Source organism: Rhinatrema bivittatum, chromosome 2 (assembly GCF_901001135.1).
Source record: "Rhinatrema bivittatum chromosome 2, aRhiBiv1.1, whole genome shotgun sequence".
In the NCBI taxonomy this organism is placed as follows: Eukaryota; Metazoa; Chordata; class Amphibia; order Gymnophiona; family Rhinatrematidae; genus Rhinatrema; species Rhinatrema bivittatum.
In genome coordinates this window covers 426,157,355-426,174,134 of record NC_042616.1, presented here as the reverse complement: position 1 = coordinate 426,174,134, position 16,780 = coordinate 426,157,355, and the positions used below count along the sequence as shown (strand labels likewise).

The window sequence follows — 16,780 nt, the reverse complement described above, 5'->3', positions numbered from 1 at the left end:
AGAAGTCGATTGCTTCCGGGCTTGAGGGCTTGAAGCAAGGTGGAGATGACCTCTTCCCTGTAGCCCTTATGCCTCAGGTGCCGCCGTTCAAAAGCCAGGCCACTAGGCAAAAGCGATCGGCCTGGTCGAAAAATACGGGCCCCTGCCGAAGTAGACGAGGAAGATGGCCTAGCCGCAGAGGTCTGTCCGTCGCCAGGTTGACGAGATCCGCGAACCATGGCCTGCGAGGCCATTCGGGTACTACCAGAACCACTGGCCCTCGGTGGAGTTCTATTCTCCTGAGGACTTTTCCCACCAGAGGCCACGGAGGAAACATGTACAGAAGGACATCCGCGGGCCAAGGGAGAGCCAGAGCATCCACGCCCTCCGAGCCGTGCTCCCTCCAGCGGCTGAAGAACCAATTGGCCTTGGTATTGCGCATGGTTGCCATTAAGTCCAGGTGGGGGGGACCCCACCTCCGACAATCAGATCCATGGCTTCTTCCGAGAGTTCTCACTCTCCTGGATCGAGCGATTGACGACTGAGAAAATCGGCCTGGACATTCTCCTTGCCCGCGATGTGGGAGGCCGCCAGGAAATCCAGGTGTTGTTCTGCCCAGGCGAAGAGATGGCTGGCTTCTAGGGCCACCAGACGACTGCGGGTGCCCCCCTGACGATTGATGTAAGACACGGTGGTGGAGTTGTCGGACAGCACTCTCACCGCTTTGCCGCGTATGAGGGGTAGGAACTCCTGCAGAGCCAAATGCACCACCCGGGCTCCAACCGATTGATGTGCCAGCGAGTCTGAGCCAGTGACCAGATCCCCTGAGTGGACCGGGGCAGGCAGACCACACCCCAGCCCGAGAGACTGGCATCTGTGGTTACTATCGTCCACTGTGGAGACTGAAGGGGCATTCCCTGGAGAAGATGGGGAAGCGAAAGCCACCACTGCAAGTCGGCGATGGTAGAGGCCGAAAGAGGGAGGACTATTTGAAACTGTTCCAACACCGGCTGCCAACAGGATAGCAAAGCTTTCTGTAACGGTCGCATATGAGCAAAAGCCCAGGGGACTAGGTCGATGGTGGAAGCCATGGAACCCAAGACCTGAAGGTAGTCCCAGGCCGTTGGAAGAGACAGCAAGATCAGATTCCAAATCTGGTCAATCAACTTGAGGGCTCGCGCACGGGGCAAGAAGACCTTGCCCGCAGAAGTGTCGAAGTGGGCTCCCAGGAACTCTAACTCCTGGGAGGGCTGAAGGTTGCTCTTGGAAAAATTCACTATCCACCCGAGAGATGCGAGGAGGGCTAATACCCGATTCACCGCCTGTTTGCAGAAAGCCTCCGACTTGGCCTGTACAAGCCAGTCGTCCAGATAGGGGTGAACTAGGATGCCTTCCTGGCGAAGGGCCGCTGCCACCACCACCATGACCTTGGTGAAGGTGCGAGGCGCGGTCGCGAGGCCGAAAGGCAGTGCCCGAAACTGGAAATCCCGGTTGAGGATGTGGAAGCGAAGATACTTCTGGTAATCGTGGTGAATCGGGATATGGAAGTACGCCTCTGTCAGATCGAGCGAGGCGAGAAACTCTCCGGGGCAAACCGCTGCGATGACCGCTCTCAAGGTTTCCATGCAAAAATGTGGGATCTTGAGGGCTCGATTGACCCTTTTGAGGTCTAAGATCGGCCGAAAAGCCCCGTCCTTTTTGGGAACCACGAAGTAAATAGAATACTGGCCTGCGCCGAGCTCCTTCTCTGGAACTGGAACCACTGCGCCCAGACTCAGGAGTCTGGCGAAAGTTTGTTCTACCGCATCCCGTTTGAGATGCCCGCATGGGGAGAATAGAAAGAGATCCGGTAGGTCGCGAACAAGCTCGAAGGCGTATCCGTCTCGAACAATGTCGAGGACCCACTGGTCCGACGTGATTTTGACCCATTCCTCGAAAAAAAGGGAGAGGTGGCCGCCCAGAAAAGGGACCGAGGAATGGGTCAACTGAACTTCATTGAGTGGCAGGCTTAGGGGTGGAGCACGCGAACTGACCCTCGCGAAAGGAGCAACGCCCACGAAAGGGCTGCGACCAAGATTGAGACCGAGAAGAATACCCCCTGGAGGAGCCACCCCGTCCGCGTGACGTATACAGTCTCTGTCCCCGGAAACGAGGATGGGAGGGTGTAAAGGAGCATGTGTTGTGAGTTCTGGCTGTAGTAACCCCCGACCAGGATCGTTACCTTCTTTTCCGGGCCGGAACAGGGCTTCCCTCCAACGCCGCGAGCAGCACACGGGCCGTGGCGTGATTCCTCCGGCGGCTCCCCCAGCAGCGTCGGAGAGAGTGCGAAAGGCCCCGCCTCTTAAAGGGGCCGAGGCGCAGAGACTAGTATGGCCCCGGAAATTGATGTCAGCAACCAGGGAGATTTAAACCTCTCCCTGGGGCTCAGCAGATGCCTTTGCAACAAGGTTAGTTGGCTGTCTGGTCGTGTCTCCTAGTTTTGTTGCCTGCCTTGACCCTGCCTGGACTCTGGACTTCGTATTGCCTGCCGCCTGCCTTGACCCTGCCTGGACTCTGGACTTCATATTGCCTGCTGCCTGTCTTGACCCCTGCCTGGACTCTGGACTTAGTATTGCCTGCTGCCTGCCTCGACCCAGTCTGTACTCTTGACCTTGTATTGCCTGCTGCCTGCCTTGACCCCTTTCTGGACCCTGGACTTAGTGTTGCCTGCCGCCTGCCTCGACCCAGTCTGGACTCTTGACCTTGCTTATTGCCTGCCTTGACCCTGCCTGGACTCTGGACTTCGTATTGCCTGCCGCCTGTCTTGACCCCTGCCTGGACTCTGGACTTAGTATTGCCTGCCGCCTGCCTCGACCCTTGTCTGGAACCGGACCTCTCATCACTATCTGCCTGGTACTCTGGTGTTATCTTCTTCCTGAAGGATCATTAGCAGCTGAAGTTCATCTCTCCTTGGACGGTTACCAGCGCCACCTTCCAGAGGGGAGTTTCATCGGGACTGCACCCTGGTGAGTGTCTTTTCTCTCCGGACCAAGGTCCACATCAGTACAGCATGATTGTTTTGGACGGTCCTCCGGAAGCTTATGAACCTTATTTTCCCCCAAGGAATCAATAAGCTTCTCAAGGTCCTCTCCGAAAAGCAACTTACCTTTGAAGGGCAACGTGCCTAGCCGTGTCTTGGAGGACGGGTCGGCCGACCAATTGCACAACCAGAGGAGCCATCTAGCGGACACTGCCGAGGCTATCGCCTTCGCCTGGATGCGGAGGAGGTCGTAGAGGGCATCAGCCCCATATGCAATGACGGCTTCCAGACGTTCAGCCTGCTCCGCCTCTGCCGATGGGAGGTCCTGGGTGCCGAGTAACTGTTGAACCCACCTGAGACCTGCCCGCAGCATGAGACTGCTGCAGATAGTTGCACAGACCCCCAGAGCCAGGAGTTCGAAAATGCGCTTCATATGTGCCTCGAGCTTGCGGTCCTGTCCGTCCTTCAAAGCCGTCGATCCTTCCACAGGGATAGTGGTGTGTTTGGTGACCGCGGAGACCGAGGAGTCCACCGTGGGGATTTTCAACATTTCCATACATTCCTCCGGGAGGGAGTAGAGCTTGTCCATACCACTCCCCACCCGGAGTCCCGCTTCGGGAGCCTCCCATTCACGCAGGAGCAGCAACTTGTGCATGGGATGAAATGGAAAAGTGCTTGCCGGAGCCCTGAGTCCTGCGAGGACCAGGTCCATATTTTTGGGCAGGGAGGCCATAAGGGTATCCTCGGGGGGCCCCTCCAGCCCCAATTCCTGGAGGACAAAGGGGATGAGGGGCTCCAGCTCCTCCCTTTGGAACATGCGGAGGACCCTGGGATCGTCCCCCTCCAGGGGCGGGAGGGTACTCACTGAATCAGACGTGGGGTCAGGATCCGGACGAGCCGGGGCCACCGGGGGGTCAGGGGGGGAGACCACCCCCGGGACCACCTGCACCTGAAGCGACCCCAGAGGGTCCACGGCCGGGCAAGCAGTCAACAGCGTGGAGCATGGAATTTTTTCCAGGGGGAGGCCGGGGGGGGGACCTTCCTCCTCCTCCTCCAGGCTAGCTAAATAAGATTTGTGCAGGAGGAGGACAAAAAAAAAGGTAAAAATAACTTTCACGCCAATACAGTAAAGCGTGGCCATGGTTACCCTGCTTCTAACCCACAATTTGGCTGCGTAAGTCCAACCCGCGATTCACTATCCCTTTTAACCCATCCTTACCGCTTCTTTAAATCAACGGGTAACCCTTTCCGCCCGCGGCGTGTATATGATATGTAAACAATCGGATTAGCTATTCCCTCCCATACAGTAACGTGCGCCCCGATTATAACCTTTTTAACCTGCAGTTTTGCCGTGTGTTTAACCTGCTAATTTACCGCCTACCCTTACCCCTGCGTTAGTGTGGAGCGTCAGGTCAGAGAGAAGAAATTTCACGGGCAAATGACCCCCTTACCCCCCGGGACAAGACCTTTAGAGGAGCCAGGATCGGGCAAACTTTCCCCCAGCCCCCGCTCACCTGTTGTTTCCAAGCATAACCTAAACTCTTGCCTGCCCAACCTAAAATCCAACGCACTGGGAAAGCCACTCTTCAGATCGTGACTAATCCCATCACTGGAAAGACGAAAGATTTTTTTAAGCATCCCAGTTCCTCTCTCCGCTATATCAATGCATTCTCCTTTCCACTGCAATGCGAACAGGATCGGGCAAACTTTCCCCCAGCCCCCGCTCACCTGCCCTGGCCTCGTCCATGGGTGCCGGTCTCCGGAGCAGCCCCAGTCCTCTCTCCCCTCCTCCCGGGGGCAGCCGGCGTTTAGAGCGAGAGCGGCTTCAGCAGCCTGGGGCGGATCGGGCGCTCCCCATCCTCATATAGGACACCCTTTCAGTTTTAGTCTGTCTCCACCTGCTGGAAAGGAGGCTCAACCCACGGTCTGGACTGATCCAGGTACGTACAGGGAAACTGTAATTAGTCTGTGGTATACCAGGCTGGTAAATAAAATCTGCTGTTTCACTGACTCTGACTGCAATTGTGAGTGTTTGGCCAACTGGGCAGCAGCCCAGACAGGGCTCAAATGAGTGCCTTGTCACAACATCACTATAAAACCTAAACCTTTGAATTGCCTGTGTGGCCAGCATAGCTCTAGGACATCCTGACAGTTTAGTAGCTAAAATACCTTTTCTACATTTCTAGTTAATACACAGAGAAATAGCTATGCAAAGCCCATGTTGTCTTCTCTCTTTAGCTCTTCAACATCAGGATGCTCAGCTAACATCATCTTACCTTAGCTTACATAATATCTGAAGTCATGCAATCAGAACACAGCACAAAAAAGTATTTAATAAGCTAAGCAAAGATGAAATGAAGTTACAAGCCACACATAAACACAAATGTCTCTTTTTACAAAGTTCTTCCCAAGAATGACTCTTTAAAACACAAAAATCTCATTCTGGCAAATAGTGTATCTCTATTTGACTCGTGACAGGTTCAGTTGCTGCAGAGCTTCTTCAGCTACAGAGCTTAGTGCAATTGCCCCATTCAAACTGCCCTAAAGATGATCCTGAAATAATGGAACAAAGATGGATGTACATGATCTGGGCATGTTCATGAAGCACATTTTATTATTCCAAATCCCACCAAAGATGTTTATGTTAACACACAAGAGCTTGCTAAGAATCTAACAAGTATCAAAAGCTATACCAGGTGTTATGAAATGCAGGCACAGTTTTTATAGAGAAAAGAACAACAGAGGCCAGAAGTTATACTTGCAATACAGCAGCACATAGCCAAGGGATACTAAACCTATTATAACAAGCCACCATATAATTTTGGGGTACATTTTAGGAAGAAAGATAAATCATTAAATTTTTCAATTAGAAAATCAGTCTGTACATCTATATCTTTTATTTTTAGAAAGTAATCTTGCTCTGCTGTCATTATAACTATCTTAGAAATATCAGTTTCCCATATGAAGTCCCTTACCCACTGACCCTTACTCTAGTTTCCTTATCCCCCCACTTCCCAAATACACACACACACCACACGTTCTCTAAATCTGAATAGCCAACAATTGATTCTGAACTCTGGATTACAACTTGAAAGTAGTTCTCAATAGCTGTCATATTCACAGCATCTTTAATAAAAGTTAAAAGCATTGTGCAAACATTTGCCTTACCATCTATGATCAGGTCCAAAGCAGACCCATCTTCCACACTATGTAACATGCCTGAAAGAGAGTCAAGAGATATGTCACTGTGAAATCTCTCAAACACCCACTTTCCAGCTGCAGAGAACATGAAATACTGTTTCAACAGTTACCTACAGATCATCTGGTGCTGAACCAGTCCTTGTTTTAATCCTTTCTGTCACTCCATCTAAGGATCTACAGCCCTACTGTAGTATTTATTAATTCAAATTGTTTCTCCCTCTCTTCAGCCAAGGTTAATTTAGTAACTAATAAGACAGCCATGGCCACTTCTTTTGAAGTCAGGAAATGCCAAATTGTAGAAGAGAGCAAATGTTTTTTTGAAAGACAAAAGAAAGGCCATCAACTCCTGTTTATGATGAGCACTTGAGGGTTGTATTTTCCCTTTGAGGAGTTATTAAGGGAAAAGAAGAGACCTTAGTGTCTAGCAATGGCAAATGATGCTAGTAATCCTACTGGCTGGAAGTCATTTGCTGGCCAACACTGAAACCCTGTCGACAGTTCGGTAAAGGGGGAAATATTATAATTTATTATAATTTTTATTTTGGCAGCCTATCAGACAAGGCTGAAATTTAAATTTGTGAATGGCAGGCTTTTTCATCAGTTTGTTTAAATAATATATTACCTATTCATCCTTGTAGCCAATAAAAGGCAAGGGACCAAATACTAATGAGACTTCCTAACTAAGGATGGGTTTGTTTTCATCTCAAACACACAAAGAGAGAGGGAGAAATAGCTTTGAGGTGAGACTTAATTGCAGCCTGCTCCTGACTTCTGCAACAATAAAAAAAAGAGCTAAAAAAGTTTCTTGTAACTGAAAGGATTTTTTTAATTTGTTGTGGGCATGCACCCTTGCACCGAGGTGGAGTTGATGCAGGTCTCTACCATTAGCTAGAGTCAGATGAAGCAGAGGCCCAAAAGAAAATTGGTTCTTATCTGCTAATTTTCGTTCCTGTAGTACCATGGATCAGTTCAAACTGTGGGTTATGCCTCCCTTCCAGCAGATGGAGACAGAGAAAAACTCAAAGGGCCCCCTCTCTTAACCTGGCTTGCCCACTGCATCCCTTCAGTATTAAGAATATCCAAGCAGAACAGGAATAATAATAACCATAACAATGAATCAAGCAATAACTGTAATAAACTTAACTTTTGTGAATTAATTGCCTGTAAACAAGAAAGCAGGCGGTTGTGCTGCCTCGGAGAGATTTGGAGGGTGAGCGGAGGATACAGCTGGCTTTGGGGAGCTGGGCTTTGCTTCGGAAGGCTCCCGCGGCACCCGGAAGAACACCGACTCCACCCCTGAGCCCCTGACGTCACAACTAGGGGCCAGGACGCCCATAAAATCGGCGTAAGTGCGGCGCCCCGCCGACGCCAGCGCTCCGCCAAGCCGCGCGCACACAAGGGGCACGCCGACTTGTTCCGGCGCAGGGTGGAGCAGAGGAGTGGCCAGGCTCTCGAGGCAATGCAGTCCGCCAATGAGGAGATTTGAATATAGCTAACAAACGCAGTGAGTAGCGGTTTGATTTGAATAAATAACGTTTCCTGTTTTTAAAAAATGCCTCCAAAAAGAAAGGGGAGAGTTCGGGTCTACCCCCCCGAAGCTTCTCCCCTGAATGCAAACCAGCGACTAATAACTTCCTATACTCCTGCGTTGGTATCCAATGTGGAGGAGAATATCCCCGCTATGACCGCAGAGATGGGAGCTCTGTCGCCATGTGGGGAAGTGACTCTGTCTCCTCCTGATCCCCGGTGCCCAATTATGATGTCACCCACCTGCTCCCCTGTGTTGGCTGGAGATCAGTTAGCCGCAGCGGCTGTAACTGAAACGGCAGGAGTAGAACACAGGCTAGAGCCTCACAGCTATCTGGTTTCTCCTAAAGCCTCTGAAGAAGGGGCAGTTGGAGGAAAAGGAGTAGTAACATCAACATCGACCCCAGAGAAAGGGGCGGGAGAAAGACCAGGAAAGCTGTTGAAGGTGGAAGAAAGGTTGGCAGAAAAGGAGGGTGAGAGAGCCCACTTTTCAATACCAGCTAAGCCAGCAATTGTGACCATGGACTCATTGTGGGACTTAGTGGCAGGCTTAAGTAAAGCTCTTTTTGATACTAATGCAACTGTAGGAACCCTTAACATAAAGATGGAAAAAATAGAAGATAAGTTAGAGAAAACTGTGTCTAGAATAGATAAGATGGAAGTTGAAATTGAAAAAAACACTAATGTTCAAATAAAGTTAATTAAAGATATTTCTTTGGTATCACGCAGAATTGAACATGTTGAAAATTTTTCCAAGCATCTCAACCTCAGATTTACAAATTTTCCTAGGGTTGTGGGACAGACAATAGAGGTTACCCTTAAAAAATATTTTCTTGAAAATTTAAAGCTTAGTGAAGACAGATTGCCTTGTATCACTAGGCAAATATTCCTGAAGTCCTCACAAGGAGTTAGATCTAGAATTGAAAATAGACCTGAGGTTGAGATAATGGAAAATTTAACTGGATATTTAGAAAATTCATCTTTAGAATTATGTGATAGGGCAACTCTTCTAGTTACTTTTGCCTCAGAGTCTGATCTGGGTATTGTTATGAAGAATTTCTTTAAAAATATCTCAACTCCATTTTATGGAGCTGGGGTAAGAGTTTATCTGGACCTTGCTCGTGTTACACAGCAAAGGAGAAAAGAATTTCTAACATTTAGAACCCAGGTTAAGAATTTGGGCTATTCTTATGTGTTGAGATATCCTAGCAGATGCATTATTAAGCAACAAGAAGAATGTTTTGTTTTTTATTATCCAGAGCAACTTAAGTCCTTTATTAATGCTAGAGTAGTTCCTGTGAATGTATCTAGTTTACACTAAGTGGGATCTAGAATTGATTATGGCTACCATCAGTTAGTTTTTCTGTTAGTAATAATGAATAATGATGTTTAGATGAATACTCCTAAAGATTTCTTCTCCTCAGTTTCTTAGTGTAAGGTAACAGTCATTGAATGAATTTGTAAATTTACAAGGTAATGATTTGACTGTATCCTTGTTTTCCTTAATGTAAGATTGTCTTACTTTATATTGAAAAATCAATAAAGATTAAATATAAAAAAAAAAAAAACAAGAAAGCAACCTGTAGCCTTCCTCTTCTTCTGTAGCTTTCTGCAATAAAAGTGAATATCAGCGCGGACTCATCTAGAAACCCTTCCCTGGGTGGTTGTCTGGACTGATCAGTGGTACTACAGGAATGAAAATTAGCAAGTAAGAACCAATTTTCTTTTCCCTGTATGTACCCGGATCAGTCCAGACTGTGGGATGTTCCAAAGCTTCCCTAGACAGGGTGAGACGTTGCGAGTCCCACACGAAGAACTCCACTGCCAAAATTACTAACATATGGAGTCTGTACATCCAAGCAGTAGTGATGAGCAAATGTATGGAGCGTCTTCCAGGTAGCCACTCTACATATTTCTTGTGGCGAAACCAACTGGCATTCAGCCCACGAAGCCACCTGTGAACGAATGGAATGGGCTTTTAATCCCTTGGGGATGGGTCTTCCTTTACAAATGTAAGCGGATGCAATAGCCTCTTTCAACCATCGTGCAATCATTGGCTTAGAAGCTTTCTGACCCCTTTTAGGTCCGCTCCACAAGACAAACAGATGATCTGAATATCTGAAAGGATTAGTGATCTCTAAATAACATAAAAGAGCCCGTCAAACATCCAGATGCTGCAGCTCCCTCGTGTGCGGCTCATCAGACGACAAACTGGAAATGGCTGGGAGTTCTACTGACTGACTTAAATGAAAATGCGAAATCACCTTTGGTAAAAAGGAAGGAACCGTGCGAAGCGACCCTACCGACTCAGAGATTCTCAAAAAAGGTTCCCTTCAAGAAAGTGCTTGCAGTTCCGAGATTCTGCGGGCTGAGTATATGGTGACCAAGAACACCATTTTCAAAGTGAGATCCTTCAACGTTGCCTTTTTAAGAGGTTCAAAAGGTGGATCACACAAGACTCAAAGTACCAAATTAAGGTTCCAGGAGGGACATACCGGACGGACGGGAGGATTCAAATGTTTCACTCCTCTGAGGAATCAAACAACATCCAGATGCGATGCTAAGGAGCTACCTACCAGGGAGCCTAATGTTGCGTCCGTCGCTGCTTTGTGGCGACTCCCTCCGGGTCTGATGGACGTTTGCTGCCGCAGTGTCTCCATGCTGTCTCCTTCCGGCGTCCCTGGACTGGCACGACGCTGCGGATCCGCCATGTTCCTGATGATGTAGGGCGCGCGCGCTCCCATTGATGTACCAGCAAGGGCGCGAACCTCAGGGGCGTCCCCCGAGATGACATCATCCTCTTCCAATATAAAAGATCTCAGTATTCGCTAATGATTTGAGTTAGCAAGGACTCGCTTCGGCTATCCAAGCTACTCTGCCTCCTCGGACTTACCAGAGGTACCCGCTCCTCGGGGGGCTCACTCTCTTTTCTCTATTTCAGATTACAGATAGGAACCGGTACTCGCTCCTCGAGGGCCTATGTTCCTGAATACACTGAAGATCCTCTAGTGCCTAGAAGCTATCGCAGATACAGACAATTGTGAGTTACCATCGCTCTCTCAGAGCTTTCCCTGGAACCAGGTACTCGCTCCTCGAGGGCCTAACGCTTTCCAGCTACTGAGCTTCCTCAAGACCTTATGTGAGCTATCATCTAAGTACTGGCTATGTATACAGCATACCCTGTCTACTCACTATCTATAGTTTCTCTACAGCTCAGCAACCCTGGAATCGTGGTTCCAGTACCTGAGGGACTTCAGCTCTGCCGGGCATATCAGCTCACTACTGCCACCTCTGGTGGTTCTACTAACCTGTCTAATAAAATAATTATCTGTGTCTGTCTCCATACCCAAGCCTAGCCGGTGGTCCCTCTCAGGATATCCTCCTGGGGGCGCTGCCATCGGCCCAAGGATCCACCATACTACATTCCACTACAGCTGAGTGCCATCTCCAAGCACTCCGCTGGTAACAGATTGTTATCTACTCCCTCTACAGGAGCTGAGCATATCAAATGGCTACTTCCTAGCAGATCCATTACAGGTTGCTTACTCCGCTCACGGAGCATAACAGTTTGCTAACTCCTCCTTCACAGGAGACGTATTCAACAGATTGCTACTCCCATCTGCTTGCTCCATCCATTAGCAGATCACTACAGATTGCTAACTCCTCCCCTCTGGAGGAGCAGTTCCATAACAGATTGCTAACTCCTTCCCTCTGGAGGAGCGATTCATAACAGATTGCTAACACCTAAGGCCGCTACTTATACCCGGAGGGAATTAAAAGACAAACCTTTCGCTAAGCCGGCCTGCAAAAATGCCAAAATATGAGCCACCGAAGCCTGTCTGGGGAATATATCTTGGTCACAACACCACGTCTCAAAAACACACCACACCCTGACATAGGAGAGGGAGGTAGAGGTTTTTCGGGCTTGCAACAGAGTAGAAACTATTTCTTTTGAATACCCTTTCTTCCTTAACCTCCTTCTTTCAAAATCTAAGCCGCTAGACAAAAGCAATCTGCCTGGTCGAAAAATATAGGGCCCTTGACGAAGCAGATTGGGAAGTTGACTGAGTCTCAAGGGCCTGTCTACCGCCAGATTGACTAGATACGCAAACCACAGACATAGGGGCCACTCTGGAGCAACTAGGATTACGCTGCCTGGGTAAACTTCTATCCTGCGTAGAACCTTGCCCACCAGAGGCCAGGGTGGAAATACATACAGGAGATCTGGAGCGGGCCATGGGAGTACCAACGCATCAACCCCTTCTGCTCTGTGATCTCTTCTACGGCTGAAGAATCGAGGAGCCTTGGCATTGTCTTTCATCACCATCAAGTCCATGTGGGGATTCCCCCACCATTGCAAGATGAAATCCATTGCTTGGTCCGACAGTTCCCATTCCCCTGGATCTATTCGCTTCCAACTCAGAAAATCCGCCCGAATGGTGTCAGAGCTGGCAATGTGAGACGCCTCCAGCAGAGCGAGGTGTTTTTCTGCCCTAATCATGAGCTGCTCTGCCTCGTCGGCCACGGTTAATGTAGGCCACCGTCGTCACATTGTCGGACAGGACTCTGACCGCTCGATTATGCAACAATGGGAGGAAGTGCTGCAATGCCAACCAAACTGCCTTGGTTTGCAGACGATTGATCGACCAGCTGGACTCTTCCTTGGACCAGATGCCCTGGGCTGAGCGGGGACCGCCAGAGAGGCTGGCATCTGTGGTCACCACGATCCAATTCGGGACTTCAAGGACTACTCCGCGATTCAGGTTGTGTGGGCAAAGCCACCACCCAAGACTGGACCTTGCAGGATCGGTGAGCGACAGAGGAATCTGGAACTCCTCTGACCTGGAGTTAATAAACATGTGGATAAAGGTGAACCGGTAGATATAGTATACTTGGATTTTCAGAAGGCGTTTGACAAAGTTCCTCATGAGAGGCTTCTAGGAAAAGTAAAAAGTCATGGGATAGGTGGCGATGTCCTTTCGTGGATTGCAAACTGGCTAAAAGACAGGAAACAGAGAGTAGGATTGAATGGGTAATTTTCTCAGTGGAAGGGAGTGGACAGTGGAGTGCCTCAGGGATCTGTATTGGGACCCTTACTGTTCAATATATTTATAAATGATCTGGAAAGAAATACAACAAGTGAGATAATCAAATTTGCAGATGACACAAAATTGTTCAGAGTAGTTAAATCACAAGCAGATTGTGATAAATTGCAGGAAGACCTTGTGAGACTGGAAAATTGGGCATCCAAATGGCAGATGAAATTTAATGTGGATAAGTGCAAGGTGATGCATATAGGGAAAAATAACCCATGCTATAATTACACAATGTTGGGTTCCATATTAGGTGCTACAACCCAAGAAAGAGATCTAGGTGTCATAGTGGATAACACATTGAAATCGTCGGTGCAGTGTGCTGCGGCAGTCAAAAAGCAAACAGAATGTTGGGAATTATTAGAAAAGGAATGATGAATAAAACGGAAAATGTCATAATGCCTCTGTATCGCTCCATGGTGAGACCGCACCTTGAATACTGTGTACAATTCTGGTCGCCGCATCTCAAAAAAGATGTAATTGCGATGGAGAAGGTACAGAGAAGGGCTACCAAAATGATAAGGGGAATGGAACAACTCCCCTATGAGGAAAGACTAAAGAGATTAGGACTTTTTAGCTTGGAGAAGAGACGACTGAGGGGGGATATGATAGAGGGTGTTTAAAATCATGAGAGGTCTAGAACGGGTAGATGTGAATCGGTTATTTACTCTTTCGGATAGTAGAAAGACTAGGGGGCACTCCATGAAGTTAGCATGGGGCACATTTAAAACTAATCGGAGAAAGTTCTTTTTTACTCAACGCACAATTAAACTCTGGAATTTGTTGCCAGAGAATGTGAATCATGCAGTTAGTATAGCTGTGTTTAAAAAAGGATTGGATAAGTTCTTGGAGGAGAAGTCCATTACCTGCTATTAAGTTCACTTAGGGGTAGATTTTAAAAGAAGCGCGATCAGCCTACTTTTGCTTGCGCATCAGACTCAAGCAAAAGTACGCTGGATTTTAGTAGATACGCGCGGAGCCGCGCGTATCCACTAAAATCCTGGATCGGCGCGCGCAAGGCTATCGATTTTGTATAGCCTGCGCGCGCCGAGCCGCACTGCCTCCCCCCGTTCCCTCCAAGGCCGCTCCGAAATCGGAGCGGCCTCGGAGGGAACTTTCCTTTGCCCTCCCCTCACCTTACCCTCCCTTCCCCTACCTAACCCACCCGCCCGGCCCTGTCTAAACCCCCCCCTTACCTTTGTCGGGGGATTTACGCCTCCCGGAGGGAGGCGTAAATCCCCGCGCGCCAGCGGGCCTCCTGCGCGCCGGGCCGCGACCTGGGGGCGGGTACGGAGGGCGCGGCCACCGCCCCCTGGCCGTAGCCACGCCCCCGTACCCGCCCCCCAAAACGCTGCCGGCACGCCCCCGAAACGCCGAGACGACCGGGCCCGCCCCCGACACGCCCCCGACACGCCCCCCTCCGAGAACCCCGGGACTTACGCGAGTCCCGGGGCTCTGCGCGCGCCGGGAGGCCTATGTAAAATAGGCTTCCCGGCGCGCAGGGCCCTGCTCGCGTAAATCCGCCCGGTTTTGGGCGGATTTACGCGAGCAGGGCTCTGAAAATCCGCCCCTTAGAGAATAGCCACTGCCATTAGCAATGGTTACATAGAATAGACTTAGTTTTTGGGTACTTGCCAGGTTCTTATGGCCTGGATTGGCCACTGTTGGAAACAGGATGCTGGGCTTGATGGACCCTTGGTCTGACCCAGTATGGCATTTTCTTATGTTCTTATGTTCTTATGTTGTAACAATCTCATATGAGCAATAGCCCAGGGAACCAATTCCAAGGTGGATGCCATGGAGCCGAGGACTTGTAGATAGTAGAGATGTGAATCGTGTGATCGATCGTCTTAACGATCGATTTCGGCTGGGGGGGGAGGGAATCGGATCGTCGCGGTTTTGTTTTTTTAAATATCGTGTAAATCGTAAATCGGGGGAGGGCGGGAAAACTGGCACACTAAAACATCCTTAAAACCCACCCCGACCCTTTAAAATAAATCCCCCACCCTCCCAAACCCCCCCGACGTCACTAGCGTAGGAGATCGCTCCCAGACCCCCGCTGGACCCCCAGGGATGTTTGGTCAGCTTGGGGGGGCCTCCTGACCCCCACAAGACTTGCCAAAAGTCCAGCGGGGGTCCGGGAACGACCTCCTGCACTCGAATCGTGTTGCCGTACGGCCAGCGCCATTTTGCAAAATGGCGCCGGCCATATTGCAAAATGGCGCCGGCCGTACGGCAACACGCTTCGAGTGCAGGAGGTAGTTCCCGGACCCCGGCTGGACTTTTGGCAAGTCTTGTGGGGGTCAGGAGGCCCCCCCAAGCTGACCAAACGTCCCTGGGGGTCCAGCGGGGGTCTGGGAGCGATCTCCTACGCTCGTGACATCGGGGGACAGGAAGCAAAATGGCGGCCGGCGCTACCTTTGCCCTGACAGGGCAAGGTAGCGCCGGCGCCATTTCTATCAACGCACCCGTGGCCCAAGAGTGGAAGATCACAACGGGACCCCCCCCGCTGGACCCCCAGGTAATTTAAGACATTTTGGGGGGGTTCGGGAGGGTGGGGGATTTATTTTAAAGGGTCGGGGTGGGTTTTAGGGATGTTTTAGTGTGCCGGTTTTCCCGCCCTCCCCTTCCCCTCCCCTTTCCTCCGATTTACGATTTTTGACGATAAATCGGGGTAATTCCTATTAAATATCGCCTCTAACGATTTTTGACGATTTAAATATATCGGACGATATTTTAAATCGTCAAAAAACGATTCACATCCCTAGTAGATAGTCCCAGGCTTTGGGGAGTGGCAGCGATAACAAGTGACGAACTTGCTCAATCAGTTTGGTTACTTGGTTCGGCGGAAGAAATACCTTTCTGACCCTGGTATCGAACCGTGCCCCCAAGAAGTCCATTGTCTGCAATGGGATGAGGTTGCTTTTGGCTTGATTGACAACCCATCCTAGTGACTCCAGAAGAGTGACCACTGTGCTGACCGTTTGTATGCAGAGGTCTCTTGACTTTGCTCGAATGAGCCAGTCATCCAAGTAGGGATGAATTAGAAGTCCTTGCTTCCTCAGGGCTGCTGCCACAACTACCATAACCTTGGTGAACATGCGAGGGGCTGTAGCCAGGCCAAACGGCAGTGCGCAGAACTGGAAATGCATACCTAGAATCATGAATCGAAGAAACCTCTGATGATTCTTGTGGATGGGTATATGCAAGTATGCTTCCATCAGATCCAGGGACACCAGAAATTCGCCCTTGCGAACCGCAGCGATCACTGAACGTAGAGTTTCCATGCAGAAATGCAGTATCTTGTGTTGCGACGGTCGGTCTTCAACGGCTTCGCCCCGCCTACCTCTCACTACTTGCGGCTCCTCCTGCTCACCTCGGACTACTGGCTGCTGCGGCATCTGTTTGCCGTCCTCTCCGGCGTCCCCGGACTGGCTTTGGTGCTGCCACCCGCCATGCTCTTCCAAGGTACCTTAGGGCGCGCGCACACACGCCGCTCTTATCTTTATTTCCACATTGGGGCGAACCTCAGGGGCATCCCCCTGATATGACGTCACGCTGCCCGATATTTAAGCCTACAGTATTTGCTAGCTCATCGAGTTAGCAACGGTAACACTACGGATGGGATTCGCTCTCCGTACCGAAGCTGCTCTGCCACTCCAGCGCTATCTGGAACTCTTACACACTTCGGGGTTGCTAACGGGGTACCCACTCCTCGGGGGCCTCTACTGCTTCTTTCAGGTGATATCAGGAAACCGGTACTCGCTCCTCGAGGGCCCATGTTCCCTGAGTCATTGCCTGCATCTTCAAACCTTTCTACTTGGAAGACTTCACTAACAGTTTCCATCTGTGAGTACAACTACCATCTATTCCACAGTACTGCTTCACTGGAACCAGGTACTCGCTCCTCGAGGGCCTGCCCTCTGTTCCGGTGCCAGACCTCTTGTCTAGTGGAATCTCT

The 16,780-nt window shown here is 49.8% G+C and overlaps 1 protein-coding gene across 1 annotated transcript in view; it reads right to left on the bottom strand.

The window, feature by feature from the left end:
• Positions 1-16,780, bottom strand: part of MEI1 (meiotic double-stranded break formation protein 1) — an 888,987-nt gene that overhangs the window by 799,891 nt on the left and 72,316 nt on the right. Inside the window, exon 3 of the mRNA XM_029587121.1 lies at positions 6,167-6,217. Within this exon, the coding sequence (XP_029442981.1) occupies positions 6,167-6,217 (51 nt within the window). The remainder of the gene's footprint in view (positions 1-6,166; positions 6,218-16,780) is intronic.